Raw genomic sequence first — 17,530 nt, forward strand, 5'->3', positions numbered from 1 at the left:
TTTGACTAGTACTTCAATGGTGTTATAAATATTATTATCATGAAATCGTACAACCAAGCCAGTTTTTCATTTCAGTTGAATACCTTTGAAATATTTCAAACACTTTGTTATAATTTAATGCAACAGCATAATAATATAATACACGTTTACAGAAAAAGGTGGTATGCAAAAAACATTACAATAAACGTCATAACAAATAACAAATTGTACCTATATTGTAACATAAACATAATATAGTATAGTAAGATAAAAAAAAAAGTGATGATTAGTAAGTACATACTCGCTTTGAACATTTTAAAGAATAATATTAAAATAATAAATTTAAAATACAGTTTTTTTTTTTTTTTTTAAGAACACGATTACAATGTGAATATTCATCTATACAATAAAGTAGCAACGGTTTGAGAATACCACAAGTGCAATAAATTTAAGTATATTTTGTTTACTTTTTCACGATATTTACTATTTATTTTGTTGAGAGATTGACAATTAAACGTGAAAAGTGTAAAACAATATAGAAATTAAACTGTTGATTACACATGACCCATTGGTTTCTCTGTTTACATATTTCTACAGTAATTTAATAGCTATTTTAGTTTAAATTTTTTTCTTATAATGTTATTTTGATCATAAAGCAGAAGATCCCGTAACCAATTGAGTTATGATAACCTTCGTAGAGAGTGGTTTAGTATGGAAAATGATGATGGTGTTTCATTACAAGGTTGGGTATAGGTAGTTAATTATGAATTACAATTTTGTATTTTATAGAAGTATAATTTTGTACTGTCAGATCTTTATGTAGTATATGGTTATACACTTATAATTGTTGGGACTTTAAGGGACATCAGTTAATTTATTGAAAGTTTTGAATTTTCGTTGAATTCATATCATATGGGTCGTAAAAGGGTCAGTAAATTAATAATTTGATCTCTAAATAATAAACATGCATAAGAATATGTTATCGAATAATTTATATTATTATGACACAATTCAATATAATAATAACTCACGTTAAAAAGTGACCACATCGTCAAAAATAATTCAAACTGATAATATAATAATGCATATCAGACAAATAATTTATGTGACATAATAATAATATAACAAGGATTCTTCAATCCTATTGCAGGTTAGATTTCGAGTGAGATCTATCGTTTGTTCAGTTTGTACCATATGACAGTTATTGTCAGCACATAAGTGCACAAGAAAAAGAAACACACGTACAAAAGTTCAGGGTTAATATTCATATGATCGAATGCCATTTCGGTAAGAAACTTCATTGGGTTCTTGTAATGGCAATACATTTCGTCGAAGCACGGTAAAATTCCCCTAGTGAAGCCGTACAGCGAGTACAAAAGACTCTGGAACGACGCCCTAACGAAACTGAAATGATGCAGCCACACATACATGGCAGGTATGTCCGAAAACCTTATCGCAAATCCAAACATGGAGAGTAGCGCCAACGATACTGGTCCAACGAACACAGATATCTGAAACAATAATTTACTTAATAGATACCTACATAACACTCATTTTTTTCTGGTGTATTTATTGGAGTTTGACATCGCTTTACGCAGTAGAATCAATGATTAAACCTTAAATTTTTCAATCGCCTGAATAATGTAAATACTCGTGAGAAACATTATCTGTTGGCGATTTCAAAAAAAATTATTATAACAATAATTATTAAATTGTTTATATAGTGAAAGTCTATACAATATAGACTGTTACTAATTTCACACGAAACAAAAATGGTTTCAAAACAATTGTTGTAATGTTAAAGTTTGAAGTCCGAACAATTTCAACTGTCAATTTTCGATCATCGTGTAAATATATCGTAGAACTAACCCCGCTGTCAGGGAAACAAACCTTCAATGGCATAGTTGCACCACACAAGAATCCTGCACTCTGAGACGTTAGGGAAGTGGCCACCAGGAAAACGGCAAAGTAACCGAATCGGATAATTTCTAATGGTTGGTCAGTGATCATGTACGCCGGTATGATGTAGGCGAGACAACACGATAGCTGCGACGCAAAACATAAACATAATAATTATATAAGAACCGATGAGGGAAGTATTTTCTCTTAGTTGCAACCAATTTGTGGTGTACCATTGTACCATCGTGTTTTGTAAACTAACCTGAAGCGGTATTTCGACCAGCAATACGGACACCATGTACGGGAAAAGTGTGTACCAACCGTTGAAGTGTTCTCTCTTCAAGACCATGTACTCTAATGGGACTGAACACGCAATCATACCAGTGATCAAACAAATATAAGGTATATAAGTATAGTTCGCACGCCGAAGAAATTTATATAATACGGTGCTCTTTATAATTGTAAATCGTATGCTCACAAGAAACGATGACGGCCATCAGACCGGTGTAAGCCAAGAACAAATTGGTACCGTACACGAACTTCATGTTGTCGAGCACTCGAGCCGCGTCGTTTCCCACTCCGCGGTATATATAACTGACTAGGAGGGCTACGGCGAAATGGACGGTGATCCGCAACATCGCGTTAGTCTGAAAAATATATTTCAAACGTCCCATTATTACGGTGGTCGAGAGAAACTTGAGCTAGACTATAGGGATGCTTAATATTGGTCTTACGATAAATTTTTTTCCCTCGTATTCGATACTTATTTTGAGTAAATTCAACACTACATAACTCTTATACAATGGACAGTTTAATCATTAATTATAACGTCTATACGTTAGCGTAATACCTATATTATTTCTACGAGTAGCTCATCAAATAGATTTAATAAAAAACATATTACTAAGTTTTCTGCAACATCCTATACATTGCCCACTAACAATATCGTACGCGTATTGAACCTAATATGAAATGTTACTAAAATAATTGCTTGACATTAGTCACGCTGACAATTTTACCAGTACTCGTTTTTCTGAGGCACAGCACTTTATCTATTTTGCGTATTATCAATACATTTCTTATAGTATCAAAATCTATATACATACATATTAGCATAGTTAAAACTTTATAAGTATGTATGAAAAAAGTACATAGTTAATAAATACATAGGTATATATAGTAAGTAGGTTTTTAAACATTAAGTAAACTTTTTTATTAACTGTTAAGTGTCAGATTTTTTAGATATTATATGAATATTCGAATAAACTATTAATCAGACTCGCATAAAAAACGTATTTAAGTTTAATCTATCAACTATTTTTTTTTTCTAATTTATGATTATAAATCTTAATAATATGCTATTATATATAAATTCTGACTATATTGTGAAATAAAATCAGATATTTATTTCCATATTTATATACAGAAAACACCTTTATTGAATACATTGGCAATAAAGAACAGCTATGACTTTTGAGTCATTACTTATCATTTTATTAAAACCAGATAACATTCACTTTATATAGATATTGTATAATAATTTCATTACACACTTAAATATGACAATATTTATCATTATTATATTAACGTTATTTTATTATTATTCACTCACTTTGTTACGTTTGTACATGATTACATTTCGCCAATATAAATGATATGTCTGTATATAAAACGGAGGTTTATTTAAAAGCTCGGTTTTATATGGTAATCGTTTGTTATCGGTATTGTTGTTTTTCTGGTACTCGCCTACAAAACAAATAGATTTTCATGACATTTATTATCGTTACACCTATTATAGTAATATAATATATATTTTACGTGTTACAAAAAATGTATATCGAGAAAACACACCATTATCAAGTTGTGCTTCGTTGTCTTCATTAGAAATTGTTAGACACTTGTTGCGGTCATTTATGTTCGTGAGTTTTGTTATATCAAACAATTCAACAAGTACACCAGTACCATATTCGCCTATGGCCACTTCGATTACTAAGAAAAAAATATTTATCTACAGGTCATAAATTTAAAAAAGTGAAGAGTCGTCATTTTACATGTTTCTTTTCCATACAAAGTTATATTTTTGTAAATAAAACGGTCAATTAATTAAAACATATTTTAACTTTAAAACTAAATATTAAATAATGTGTAATATGTGTTGTTATTATTGATGTTCAGTGTTCATGAAATTAGTTGGTGAACGAGTACACCTGTGACATAGGTCTATGAAAAGTATAAGCTTTTTATTTATTTTTTTTAATAATTTACAGATTATAAATTGTGTATTTATTATCGTCATAGTTGATATATCGAATCATGCATGAAGGGTTATATTTTTATTTTTTTTACATGATTCAAATACAAAACCTTTTATTTTTAATTTTTACACATTTCGGGTGGGACGTCCAGACCCCATGGATCCCTTGGATACGTGATTGCACCGAAAAACTAATAAATAATTAGGTATAGTATTGTACATCATATACTTACAAAAGTCGGCTGGATTATGGTACGGTGGACATATAACGGAATTTTCAGCAAAGTAAGGAATAACTAATTTAGGTGGTCCTTGGTAAATGCATCGACCCGAGCTCAACACATAAACTTGGTCAAACTTTTCGAATAGTAAAGCACTAGGCTGGTGTAGTGTACACACCATGGTACGACTTTCATTGTGAGCTAAGTTCATCATCAGTGATACCAAATTTCTGCAAGATTGACTGTCCAAACCGCTGCGATAAGATATTTAAATTTAATACATTATGTTATCATACTAATTATTATCATTATTATGACGATAAAATTTAAGATGCATATTGATAGATTATATTTTTGAATGTTTATGTCGATATGAGTATGTAAAGGGACATCACAGACCACAATCATGTGTCTTACAAACGTCTTACAAACAAAGTTGCATGAAAATTTTACATTCAGTATCAAAACCGATTTGACGATGTTAACAATTTAGCATTAATATTATAGTGAAGTGACCTATTAGAAAACTAAAAATTATGAACATTATCTGTTTTTTTATGATATTATTATGTTTTCTGAATGCATTCATGAGCATTTTTGTCACCTATCATGCTGTATTTATTATACCGAAGTCTGAACTAAGTCACAATAGTTAACGGTCATATGCAGTGTATGTTCCGGCAGTTTGCACCCCGGCACAACTACATAAAGGCTGCTCATCTATACATATAATACCTATATATATTATATATCATAAAATGTAAACGTTCTCAATGTCTTGTTGTTCATTAATGCATTTTATTAATAGTCATGCTGAAAAAATAATAATTTGAGCATTATTAAATAATTGTGATATTTTACATGAGTACTTATAAATTGAAAACTTTAAATAGGTACCAAATATAACCATTGTGCAAACAGATAATTTTTTCAACTTAAATTTTATAGACTAATGATAGATCAATTCACTCAAACAGTGAAGCAAACTCTACAAAAAACTATCTCTTCTAACGACAAATTTACCATATGCGTTTATAAAACAGTGACCAAAACATACGGGTGTGGTTCTCTATTAAATTTTATAAAATAATATTGTAGTATAAATAAAACGAAATTTAACTTTTATCGTGTATTCTTATCATGTAGGTGACTTGAAGAAAATGTTTAGCTAAACAACTTTTTAGTTTTCAAACAACTTTGTTGAGCTCTTTATACTAATTTGAAAAAAAAATAATGCTGTGTTTTATAATGTGTATCTATCCAAATTATATTGATGAAAATGACCTCGTGTATAGGTTTTCTTATTATACGATGCAATTGCTTCGATCAAATCTTCTTCATTTTAAAACATATCGAAAGTAAAATAGATTACCTATGCGCCTAACAATTTACTATTTAGTATATATAAGTTCAATGAAAATCATCAATAAAACTTTCAGTGAAAGTATTATCCAATACTTACGTGGTGGGCTCGTCTAAGAACAATATTGACGGGTTGGTTATTAGCTCTAAAGCGATAGACAGTCTTTTTTTCTGGCCTCCGGAGAGGCGTTTGGTGATGGTATCTCCGTGAACGGACAAACCAATCGCGTCAAGCAAGTCTTCCACTTGGCTGGCCTTTGATATAGCCGACACGGTTGTCGGTAACTTGAGATGTGCAGCCACTGTCATCGACTCCCTGACGGTCAACAGGTCACGTACGTAATCGTCTTGCTGTATGTAGCAGCTGATGTTCGCCATTTGTTTTTCATCTCGCAACGATTCGTTTAAATACACTTGGCCTGAACTTCCACTTATCCTGCAATGTAAACGTAAATCATGTCATGTACCCATAAACAAATTAATTTCAAGCGTGGTCTAAACTTTATAAATTCTTACTATCGACACGATTATAACAATATTGAATAATATAGTAGCAACTTTACCTAGGTAAGATACATACACTAAATACAATAATTCGAAAGTTCTCTTTAAAAATGAAATTGATCAAGTTCAAGTTCCAGACATTATATATGAACTAGTTCAGGTTCAAGTTTATTAAATTGAAGTAAGAGTAAATTTAACTATATTGTTAATAGATAGTAAACTTATTTATTTAACTATACTGTTAATCAAATATAAGGTCATAGGGAATTTTATACATGAATAAAAATGTAAATAATTGATATTATCGTAGAAAATAATTGTCATTTAACATATAATTATATTTTATAAAATTTAATTTAAGTTAGTATTAATTTTTCAATCATAATATTTATTATAGTCAATAATAAAATTTATTTTAATTTTGAGTTTAGTAAATATTAATTACCATAATACCGTTAATAATATTGTTCATAAATCTATAAAAATCTGATTTTTTTTTTTTAATAATAAAAAGATTATTATAAAAATAACTTTTCAATGAATACTTTACGAGTCAGGCAATATGTTATAAAATATTACTATACATATTATTTTTAATTATTAAAATGTATTAAGTTCTTATTAAACGAAACTTACCCACTAAACATTTAATTTTTCAAACTTCAACAAAAAATACAGTGATATTTACTTATCTAGCGGCATTTCTTAATTCAATAAAGAGTAATATAAAATTATAGTTATAAATGTTATAATATTACTTATTTGAACATTTAGTTTGTCAATGAACGAAGTAAAAACTTTGCATTCAGAAAATGTATGAACATAATCAGGGATCGACAAGATGGGTAAGTAAAAATAAAAATCAGTTTCGTAATTCTAGATATTCCTTTTTACACAATTATAATTTAAGTATTTAATTAATCGATATTCTCTTTACTAATAATAGTCGATTTATTAAAATAAGATTAATTTTAATAATTCAATAATTGCACTATATAATGAGTGTATAGTATGATTGCATTTTACAATCTATACATTTTATCGAATCGTCATGCAGTTTGATCAATTATTTTTTATAATTACAATAACTGTACTTATGTAGTTTGCAAACTACAATGGTTTTAACATAATCTTAAAAGTCACCAATTACACACCTCGGTACATGACTACGTTTATTAAAACATTATTACTTAATGTGCTTACGAGTATCCGGCGAGTACGTTGAGTAATGTGCTCTTGCCACAACCAGACGGTCCCATGATGGCCGTTAGTTGTCCGGACCTGAAACTGCCATCAATGCCATGCAATATCTTCTTTTTCACTGAAAAATAAAAAACGATTACTGATTATTTTTTATAGATTTGAGTATTATTATGACTATTACGGGGAATTAGATAAGTAATCTAAAAATCAATATTGTTGTTATTATTGTTGTTCATACAATTATTATAATTGAATTACTAAGTTTATTGATAAAAATATTAATGATTATGAACACAACACTGCAAGTGACCATCAGTGTATACGTAATATCAATTATCAAAATTAATATATAATGTATACCTATATATAAAAGTATGATACTCATCACTCCCACTACGATCTGATAGATTATACACGCACATTGCACATAGCATATAATATAATTATTATTAAAGAATCACTTCACTAAACAACGAAATACAACGTGAGACTTTTTAAACAAATTGATATTTGCTAAAATATTAAATAATGTAAATTTGCTATAGATACAATTATATTAGTGTTGCATAACGATATCTGAGACAATAATGACACTATTTTATGTAATATATTAGAACATACGTTATGTATTATATTAATTACTATTATCTACAGTCTACACCATGTTAAAAAATAGGATATATACTGTATTACTATGTAAACCAGAATTAAAAGTAAGTGTTTTTGTTAATATTATGCCTATTTTGGTCAAGTTATTATGCCATTAAACATTTTTTTCGAAAACATTCGAATGCCTGTGTGTGTTTTGTGTTGTTTTACAATGTCGAGAAATCATATTATATATACCTAAATTTTAACAAAAAACAAATTGTTTATGTTCTGTTATGTAAGATAATTGTTTTTCTAGAAAAATTTTAATTTGTTTATAAAATAGTAACTGTCAGATCACTTGTTATCAAATTTATAATATTCTGTTGTATATTTATATGCTTGATAAGATGATTATAATACATTTTAAATAATTTAATGAATATATTAATACTTAATTAAGGTATAATATATCTTATCGATTAATTAAATAACTTTTTTTTTTAATAAAAACCATAAATATTTAAATACGATTAAAAATTAAAATATCTATCTACTATCATATATGATTAAAATTATCTGAATTATAGATAATCAACGATGATTAATTACTATTTTTAATAGTTAATAATAATATACAATAATAACTGTATGCTTAAGAACGACTGATAAAAGATAGTAAATCATGATAAATATGTGTATTTTTTTATAAGCTAAATAATATTGATACATAAAACTAATTATAAAAATTAGTTAGTTTGTTCAAAGTACAAATTAGTTAATAACAAAATATTGCCGACATATTTTTAAAAATAGAAAAGTAAAAATATTATACACATATCTTCTATACATAACTTTATTACTTGAGTAATAAATTATAGTCTTCTCAAGTGTAAATATATAAAACAAATAATTACAATAATTTGAATGTATTTAATGTGTATATATATTATATAATATATACATTTACATTATATTAGAGTGGGACACTTGTACATGATACCTATTACCTAGGTATGCACTGTCAGGGAATACAACAGGGAATAAGTTTAATCGTATTTTAAAAATTAATTATAATTTAAAATTTAGCTTGAATTTATTATCGATTTAAGATTATATAAAGGTTTAATAATCAATAAACCTTGAATATATATTATCTTGAGATTTATTTTTTATGAATGCATTTATGATTTTACTCACTGCCTATAATTATATCTACTTATAAAAATGATTACTGTGAAAAAATGTTCATCACTACGGTATTATTTAAATATCCAAGTAATAATATTTGTGTTCAATACTTCTTTTTTTGTGCCAATAATAAAAATAAGTTGATAGGATAAGTAAGATGTAATTTTTTAAGTATCATATTATTAAAGTTTATTTGTAGTTTATCACTAAGAATTATATCAATATAATATGGTTTTAAGAACTATTGATTATTGAAAAAAAACCCATCATAAATTATTTACGAAAAGACAAAAAGTTATGAGTACTTTTAGGGGTGTAAAATAAAGGTTTATAGAATTTATAAATATTTAATTTTTTTTTAATTAATATAAACTTACTTAAACATGTATTATAATACGAGTATCCTATAACTAATTAAAAACTGTTTTCACCCAAATCAATATTTTGTTAGGGTTTTTAGAATAATAAACTATTGATTACTTATTATTATTGTTATTAAATCCATAGCAATAATAGTAAAGTATACACCACCAAATTGAGTGCAGCTATTTACTTTTTATATTTTATGATCAATTTTTATTTTATATTTTCAATTTGCAGCAAGGGGCGGACAAGGTCTGGTGTGGTAGTGTGCTGTAGCACATTGGGCCATCTTAATAAATAGGCTGACTGGGATAGAGGTCGCTGAATATTTGATGTTACTAATAAATTGACTTTAAATACGAAATAATTTTGATTAAAATAAATAATAGCTACTTTGAATCAATAGGAATAAATAAAACAATAAACGTATAATCCATTAAGTTCATAATTATACTATCCTATAATTGAAAAAATAATCACTAAGACGTTTTATTAAATTTTGAAGTATTAAACAAATTTCATATTTATACGTCACAAAATAATTTGCAAATTACCGTGATTTTGACGAATTTACTCAATTTCAAACGCTGAAAAAATTGTGTCTATATGGTATATATAATAAGTATATTTGATATTTTTAGTTTTTATAAAACATATTGTATTAAATGTTTAATCTTTAAGACCAAGTCTAAAAAATTTTATCAACAGTAAGGTTCAACAATTTAAAATGCTTAAAAATAGCTTTAAATTTATCTAAATATTTTTAAAATTTCATTGAGTATTGAACATTTTAATTTAAATAAGAGTAGAATATTTCAAATTTCTAAGATCAATTTTTTTTTAATCATAGTCAAATAACAAAAATCGATTGTGGACAAAAAATATTTATCATACATTACACAATGTCTAAAACATCAAAACGTCGTCAACATTTCAACTTCGATTATTCATAATAAATTATAATTATATAACACTCCTTTTATTTTTAAATTTCTATTAAGTACACTTATTTAGAATATTACATCCAATTCTCAAACTTTAAATTACGATAAATTAAATATTATATGAATTGTATACAACAAACAATTTTTCAAAAAAATTTAATTATTTTGAAGTTTCTTAAAAAATCGATTTTTGAATGTTTATAAAAAAAAGTTGTGCCAATGTGTTTTCTAAAAAAAACTTATGAAGTACTTTGTATTATATTTTCTAGATTTGTTATTTGTAATACTCAAATCAAAAATAATTAAATTAATCGATTATTATATAGAGCTAGACAACCCAAAAAAGCTAAAAATGTTTTGATTTATAGGTAATATATTTAGTAAAGCCTTATATGAATATTCGGTGAACATTTTAATTCTTACATAACGTAAAAATTATGTATTATATTTTGTTTTTATATTCTATATAATTATAACTATTTTTAAACCAATTGTTGACCTTTTTATTTTTCAAAAATTGTATTAACACGCATACCAACATTATTATCATAATATGAAATATGACCTCGTATTAAACATTAAGCCTTGGAAAATAATTTATTTTATTTAACTTTAAGCACATTATATTTTGTGAGTAAAATAATATAATCTATATTTAGTCATTTAAAAATTTTAATATTATTGGTTGCCTATATAATTCATATAAGATGATTCAAAATTTATGTAACAGTCATTTTATTATGTAAATAAATATATATTCATAATAAAGATAAAATTTAACACGAAAGTTTTTTTTATTTAAAAATATCTAAAATGAAATATTATTATAAAGATTTTTTTTCTTAAAAAATTCAAATAGGAACCCATGCTTTTTTACAATAATAATGTGAAGAATGTTTTTTGGAGTACTTATTTGAATAATAAAAATCAAAATTCAGATGAGTTTAATTGATAAGTTATTAGTATTTATCGTTTAACTACTCCATTTGTGTAATAGATCAACATATTTGGCGTGTCCCCAAACCATTTCACTCTATTCATTCAAACTTAAAATACTTATAACTCATAAACTACTTATTCAAATTTTAATTTTTATGTTTCCAAATACATCTAAGAAAATTCTTCAAATTAGGATTGCAAAAAAATATATAAGTTCCTATTCGAATTTCTAAGTAAACAACTTTTGTATTAAATTGTTTTCTTTGTTATGATTATTGATTATATAATAAAATAGCTATTATATACATTTTGAATCACCCTGTATATGTATGTGTGTGTGTGTGTGTGTGTGTGTGTGTGTGTGTGTGTGTGTTCATGTTGCACAATATAACATTAATAACAATGATAAACGATACGTTACATATAATGAAGAATGAAGCTAACCTTTTTTTAATTTTCTGTAGGTGTTCACAGTATAGGTGAGACTTTCGAACGACAAGTGGACTTCAGGCTTTTTCGGAAGCAATTGCAGTCCGGTGGTTCGTATGTTTTCACTGTTGTTTTCGGTTTGGTAGCACTTGTCACGATTGGACATTTCGTCAAGACTCGAGAAAGATCAAATAAACAAAGAAAGAGTGAGAGTGAGAGTGAAAGTGAGAAAGAGGGAGAGAGAGAGTTAGATAAGTAGAAAAATAGCGATGGAGGAAAAGTCAAGTTTTATAAAAAACGCTACATCACACTACTAACACCGTACAGGCCGATAAGATTGTGAACGTGATATGACGATATTATTATTTTAAAAATAAGACTCCTGGTGGCAATAAGTTTACCCATCACGAGTCAACCCGACGTCCCAATATTATAAAATATTAAAATTGACATGTATAGTCCAGCGGATAGGTTGGTGCACGCATAATTATATTAATTATATTAACGCAAAACGAACTGGGTAAAAAATCGATTTCTGCTAAAAAAAACTATAGGACCAAACGCTTGTTGTATAATATGATATTTACAATATTCAGTTGGTGTGCGCAAGTCTCAGTATTCTGCGGCGGCGGGAAGTCACTTTAAACGTTTAAACGATTTTTCTGTTAAAAAAATAAAACATCAACGCGGTGATCGACCACACGCTGTCACCGTTGAACTGTACATAATATAGTGTTCGTTCGGTGTCGATCGAGTATTATAATGTTATTTTATATTACTCTATAGCAATGTTATCGCACATTTATATCAATATTGTCACGCTACTACGCCCGCACAACAGCGCTCGTCTATAACGATGGCAGTGGAGGCAGCCTAAATTGATAATTATTATTATAATAATTAGGTATTGAACATTTTATAATCAATACATATGGTTAAAATAATATTTATAATATAAGATAAACTTAAACGGTCTCGCCATAATAACTTTTAAAACTAATTTTTCAATTTTTTTTTCGTGCCAAAAGTAGTAGGTATGTAATTTACTTTTGCACTTTTATCACTCACATACAATTATCATTTTTCGTACTAGTTGAAAAACACCACATTCGACTGTCATGCAGTAATATTAATGATTATAGAATAGACTAAAATGAATGGTAAATATACCTAAACAATTTTACTTGTTTAGATCTTACAAAACTGACGGAACTAAAAATTATTTAAGAATTGTCTGCATAATACTGCATAATTAATCTTTACGGTACTAAATATAAATAAATCCTGTAAAAAATTATATTCTACGTATTGAATTAAACTATCAATATACATATGTAGTCCATGAGCAAAAAAAATTGCGCTTAGTTCAAAACAAATAAGACTTTAATAAGTACTTAAAATATTTTTTCCAAGTACTTCTTCAAAAGCATTTGAATACTTTTACTTGAGTACTCTTCAAGACTGAACTATTAATATATTTTGCTTCCTTATTATATTTGCGCACGATATCTGAGTATATATATAGTCACCAAGTCGACTACGTCCTTGTTTACACAAGCGATGTGTCAGACGATGCAACAGGTGAATTTAACTTACCGAAGAATAAAATGTATTGGGCCAAAAATAATATGATGGATTGAATTCGCATGCCCAATTATTATTACACGCACATTATAGTCGTTGAAAATAATAGGTACATATGTATATTTTATACGATGCGCATTTGTTATCAAATCAATGGAGGGATATTGCGTATTATTGAAGCTTTTCGACAAGCAAAGTTCCGATCTGCAGGTAGGTACTCTGATACTCAGCCACTAAAGTCAGATTGTAGATGTAATATTCCATTTAGATACATTCAAAATAATGTAATATACAAAATTTATGAGTAATAATAGTTAAACGGATGTATTTAATTATAATAATATATAGGTATTTAGAGTGGTTGAAACAATAATTTATATGCCTATTATTCAAGTATTATTCAAGTATTATGTATATTATTTTAATAATTAATCACTGTACCTTTCTATCTGCTTAGTGCTCATATTATATATAACGAGTGAAGCCGTACACACTATACTCTATTACACTTACAGTACATAGTGATGCAACTACAGATTTCAACACAATAACTGATAAACATACCAAAATTAAATATAAATTAAAATTTATAACTGAATAATACATTTTTGGTTTCTTAGCATTATTTAAAAATATTGAAAATATATTTGTATAATTTTTCTTATGGACATTTGAAGTTTATGTTTTATTAAAATCGGATACATATAAAAAAATAGTTTTTCCTCTAAATAAAGTCTAATGGCTTTAGTTACTTTGCCGCGCCAACCTAATTCAAAAATATTAAAAGTTACGACTTTAAAGTTGAAACTTTGTGCAATTATATTCATTATTATTTTAATATTTTCTATACACAATTAAATTCTCAAAACATTTATATTTATACTAATGTATATTAACATTTTTGGGTGCGTCATAAAAAATTAAAATCTAGCAAGTGCCAGGTATACCATGTTACTTTACATATTACCATTTTATTTAAAATAGTGGAACTACTACAAGATTTTCAACAATTACACGAACATCTAAAGTGTCTATCACAGGCAATTAGGCAAATAAGCTTGAAATACCAATATTTGTATTATCCTTAAAATGTTCATTTTATTTATATTTTGTTTAAATTGCCTATACAATACGCCTATATAAAATTGGTTACTGTTGTTACAATATTATACTATGTGCACATGTCGTGTAACTATATAAGATGTATAAATATAAAAAACAAAGGCAGTTAAGTTCTTTAACATTAAATAAGCATTTGGATAAAAAAATCGATAATATAAAATCAAAAAAAGATAGGCAGGTAACGCTCTGCTGTACATTAGGTTTCGAATGGGTCACTGTAAATAAGTTATGAGTGTATTAAACTAGAATTCAATGATACACTCTACGATATAATATAATTAAATTATACGAAAAATGATTTTGACCGAAGACAAAAAATCAATTTATATCATCAAGTGATATGTTTTTTTTTTTTTTTTTTTTTGATATAGCTATTAAGTAATTTATTTTACTTTTAGAATTGTAATAGGTTGATATAATTTTTAACCGAATATATTGCATTTATTATATTATTTATATCTAATTATTATTAATTAGATATAAAATGTATTTATACTATATTATATCAACTTATATAACTCAAAATTAATAGCATATTTCTGTAAATACCGTAAAACAGTAAAAGTATGCTTATACGAGTAGTATCAATATAGATAATATGTATTTGAAAAAAAATAAAAAAAATTCATAATAATATAATATACGTAAAATGTTTAAGTTCCCACGAGTGTTTTTAAATTACAACAAAATAATAAATTATAACATTTTTATCGTTCACAAAATTAATTTCATCCAAATTTTAAATTAAAATATGTTTTAAAAAATAATTGTGTTTATATATCTTTTAATTTCATGTTTTCAGTATAAACTAATTATAAGGAAATTTGTATTCAATTTTCAACTTTTTTTAAGTTTTAATGAGCTTCTAACTGCGAAATAGTTTGCAACTTTTTCTGTGCATTAACAAATTCTTAACTTCAAATGCATATAAAACAAAATTGTCTTAATTAATTTTTAATATTTATATACAGATATAAGAATAACTTTTATAGGATCTTATATTAAATTCTTAAGAAATTTGATTAATATTTGTTTAGATATTCATAGCAAAAAAAATGTAATGTTATCGTAATTATGAAACTAAAATATAAACATTTAATGAAAATTTCAAATATTTACTGTTATTCTTTTTTTATATTAAAAAAAAAAACCAATTTAGTCAAAAATTCATTTTTTTTCTCAATATTTTTTTTTGTGTTTCCTAATTATAAAAAAAGTTCTGATAGTTTTAAAAAACAAACTGGATTCAATTTTACATCCAATAAAACTCTCATTTTTGAAAATCAAAGCATTTAATTTACAAATTACCATATAGACTCACAGATAAAAAAAAACACATCATGATGTAACTAATACATTTATCGCTCTACTCAGTATCTAAAATATGCATTCTTTTATATATATATATATATATATATAACACTAAAATTGTATCATTTAATAGTGTTCTATAGAGTTCGAGGTTTATATGTGGTAATAGGGTTCTGAATTTGAAGTATTTCCCTCTTTTAGAAATATAAATTATGAAAAATATAAATTTTTTAATATACTCTGATATAAATTATTATTTATTAGTGTTAATTAGTGATTACACTTACCAAACATTGATAATGAATGATTTATTAACGTTGATAACCCATAGTTCAGGAATTACCTTGTGCATCAGCTTCCGCAATATTAACTAGAACAACTAATGCCTATGAATCTTTTCGCGGTCATTTTAATAAAAGCTTTTATACTTCTTATCTTCATATTTATAATTTTATGAATAAAATAATAGAGTTTCAATCTGAAATTTACATAAAAATTAATAGTATAAACGAGCCTATAAAATTTCAAAACACAAAATCAAGAAAAATTTCACAAATTTAAAAAATTTAAAAAATTTAAAAAAAATGGTTAGGCTAGAGCAATATAATAAAAATAATATTACGGGGACTGAATATTTAAAAATTATGCTACATTAATATGCTGATATAATAAACTGACTAGTAACTTATAATATAATTGTTATTTACTCTATAAGAATCGACTTATTACTCAACAAAAACATTTTTAACAACTTAATATATTTAATATACTCACTGTTATTATTTAATTTACAAAAATTCAGTTTTGGAGGACAGTGATAGTCACCTCATTATGGTGTCCTCTGGGCATTTGAGTAATGCTAAATGGCTATAATAATAATAGCAAATTTACTGTGGCTAATTTACTACATAGAATTTAATACCTGAAATGTATTGAACGCAATTTACTATGTGTACATTTATACTTGAAATGTATTAGGCGCAATTTACATTTGTCCTTGTTTATATATTTATCAGTTATCTCTTATTAATTGGTTATACAAACCAATAAGTAAAAATATCTATTTTTATTTTAAAATTAAATTGTGTTAAGATGTTACAAGTTTGTGATTTATGACTAATGACTATGGAATTATATCGACATGTAATGTTATGTTTCAACTATTTTGTATAATATATTAATTATGTTATATCATAATATTGTAAAGAACCTTCTACATTGTATGCAGGTGGTTTAATATATATAACTATATTATATAAAAACTATTTATTATTTTTTAATACGATTTAAGATAGTTTTTTTTCGCGTGAATCAAATATTCCAAAAACTAAAAAACTTTTTAATAACATTTTAACACTTTGTGTATAGGATTACCAAGATTCTATGACTATATAAAGAAATACAACATCAGAAAAATGCCGATTACCATATCTACATTGCAGTGTGCACGCTTACGATTAATGTAGTTTATTTATTTATACAAATAATAATTCTAAAATAAAATATTAGCCCGTCAATCATACACGTAGCTCGTATATTTTGAAGACAGTCAAAACTGAAGGTTTCTGTCTTTGAGTGTCTTTTTTTGCGAAATAATAAGAAACGTACTTACTACAACATTACACACGTGACCCACT

At 26.2% G+C, this 17,530-nt stretch overlaps 1 protein-coding gene across 2 annotated transcripts; it reads right to left on the bottom strand.

Annotated features, from left to right (window-relative positions):
• Positions 1-190: 190 nt before the first annotated feature.
• Positions 191-17,022, bottom strand: LOC114119235 (ATP-binding cassette sub-family G member 1-like). 2 transcript variants are annotated; one of them, XM_050204282.1, is made up of 11 exons: positions 16,668-17,022; positions 16,181-16,371; positions 7,423-7,540; positions 5,816-6,151; positions 4,366-4,607; positions 3,730-3,867; positions 3,491-3,624; positions 2,357-2,525; positions 2,141-2,241; positions 1,870-2,025; positions 191-1,490 (listed from the first exon to the last, which is right to left on the bottom strand). In XM_050204282.1, the coding sequence occupies exons 2-11, from the start codon at positions 16,185-16,187 to the stop codon at positions 1,149-1,151; spliced, it is 1,743 nt and encodes a 580-aa protein (XP_050060239.1). In that variant the 5' UTR covers positions 16,188-16,371; positions 16,668-17,022; the 3' UTR covers positions 191-1,148. The 2 variants fall into 2 exon arrangements, with proteins under 2 accessions (XP_050060239.1, XP_050060238.1); XM_050204281.1 differs by lacking the exons at positions 16,181-16,371; positions 16,668-17,022 and adding an exon at positions 11,892-14,893.
• Between the last annotated feature and the right edge of the window lie 508 nt (positions 17,023-17,530).

The sequence above is a fragment of the Aphis gossypii genome, chromosome 3 (assembly GCF_020184175.1).
Source record: "Aphis gossypii isolate Hap1 chromosome 3, ASM2018417v2, whole genome shotgun sequence".
NCBI lineage: Eukaryota > Metazoa > Arthropoda > Insecta > Hemiptera > Aphididae > Aphis > Aphis gossypii.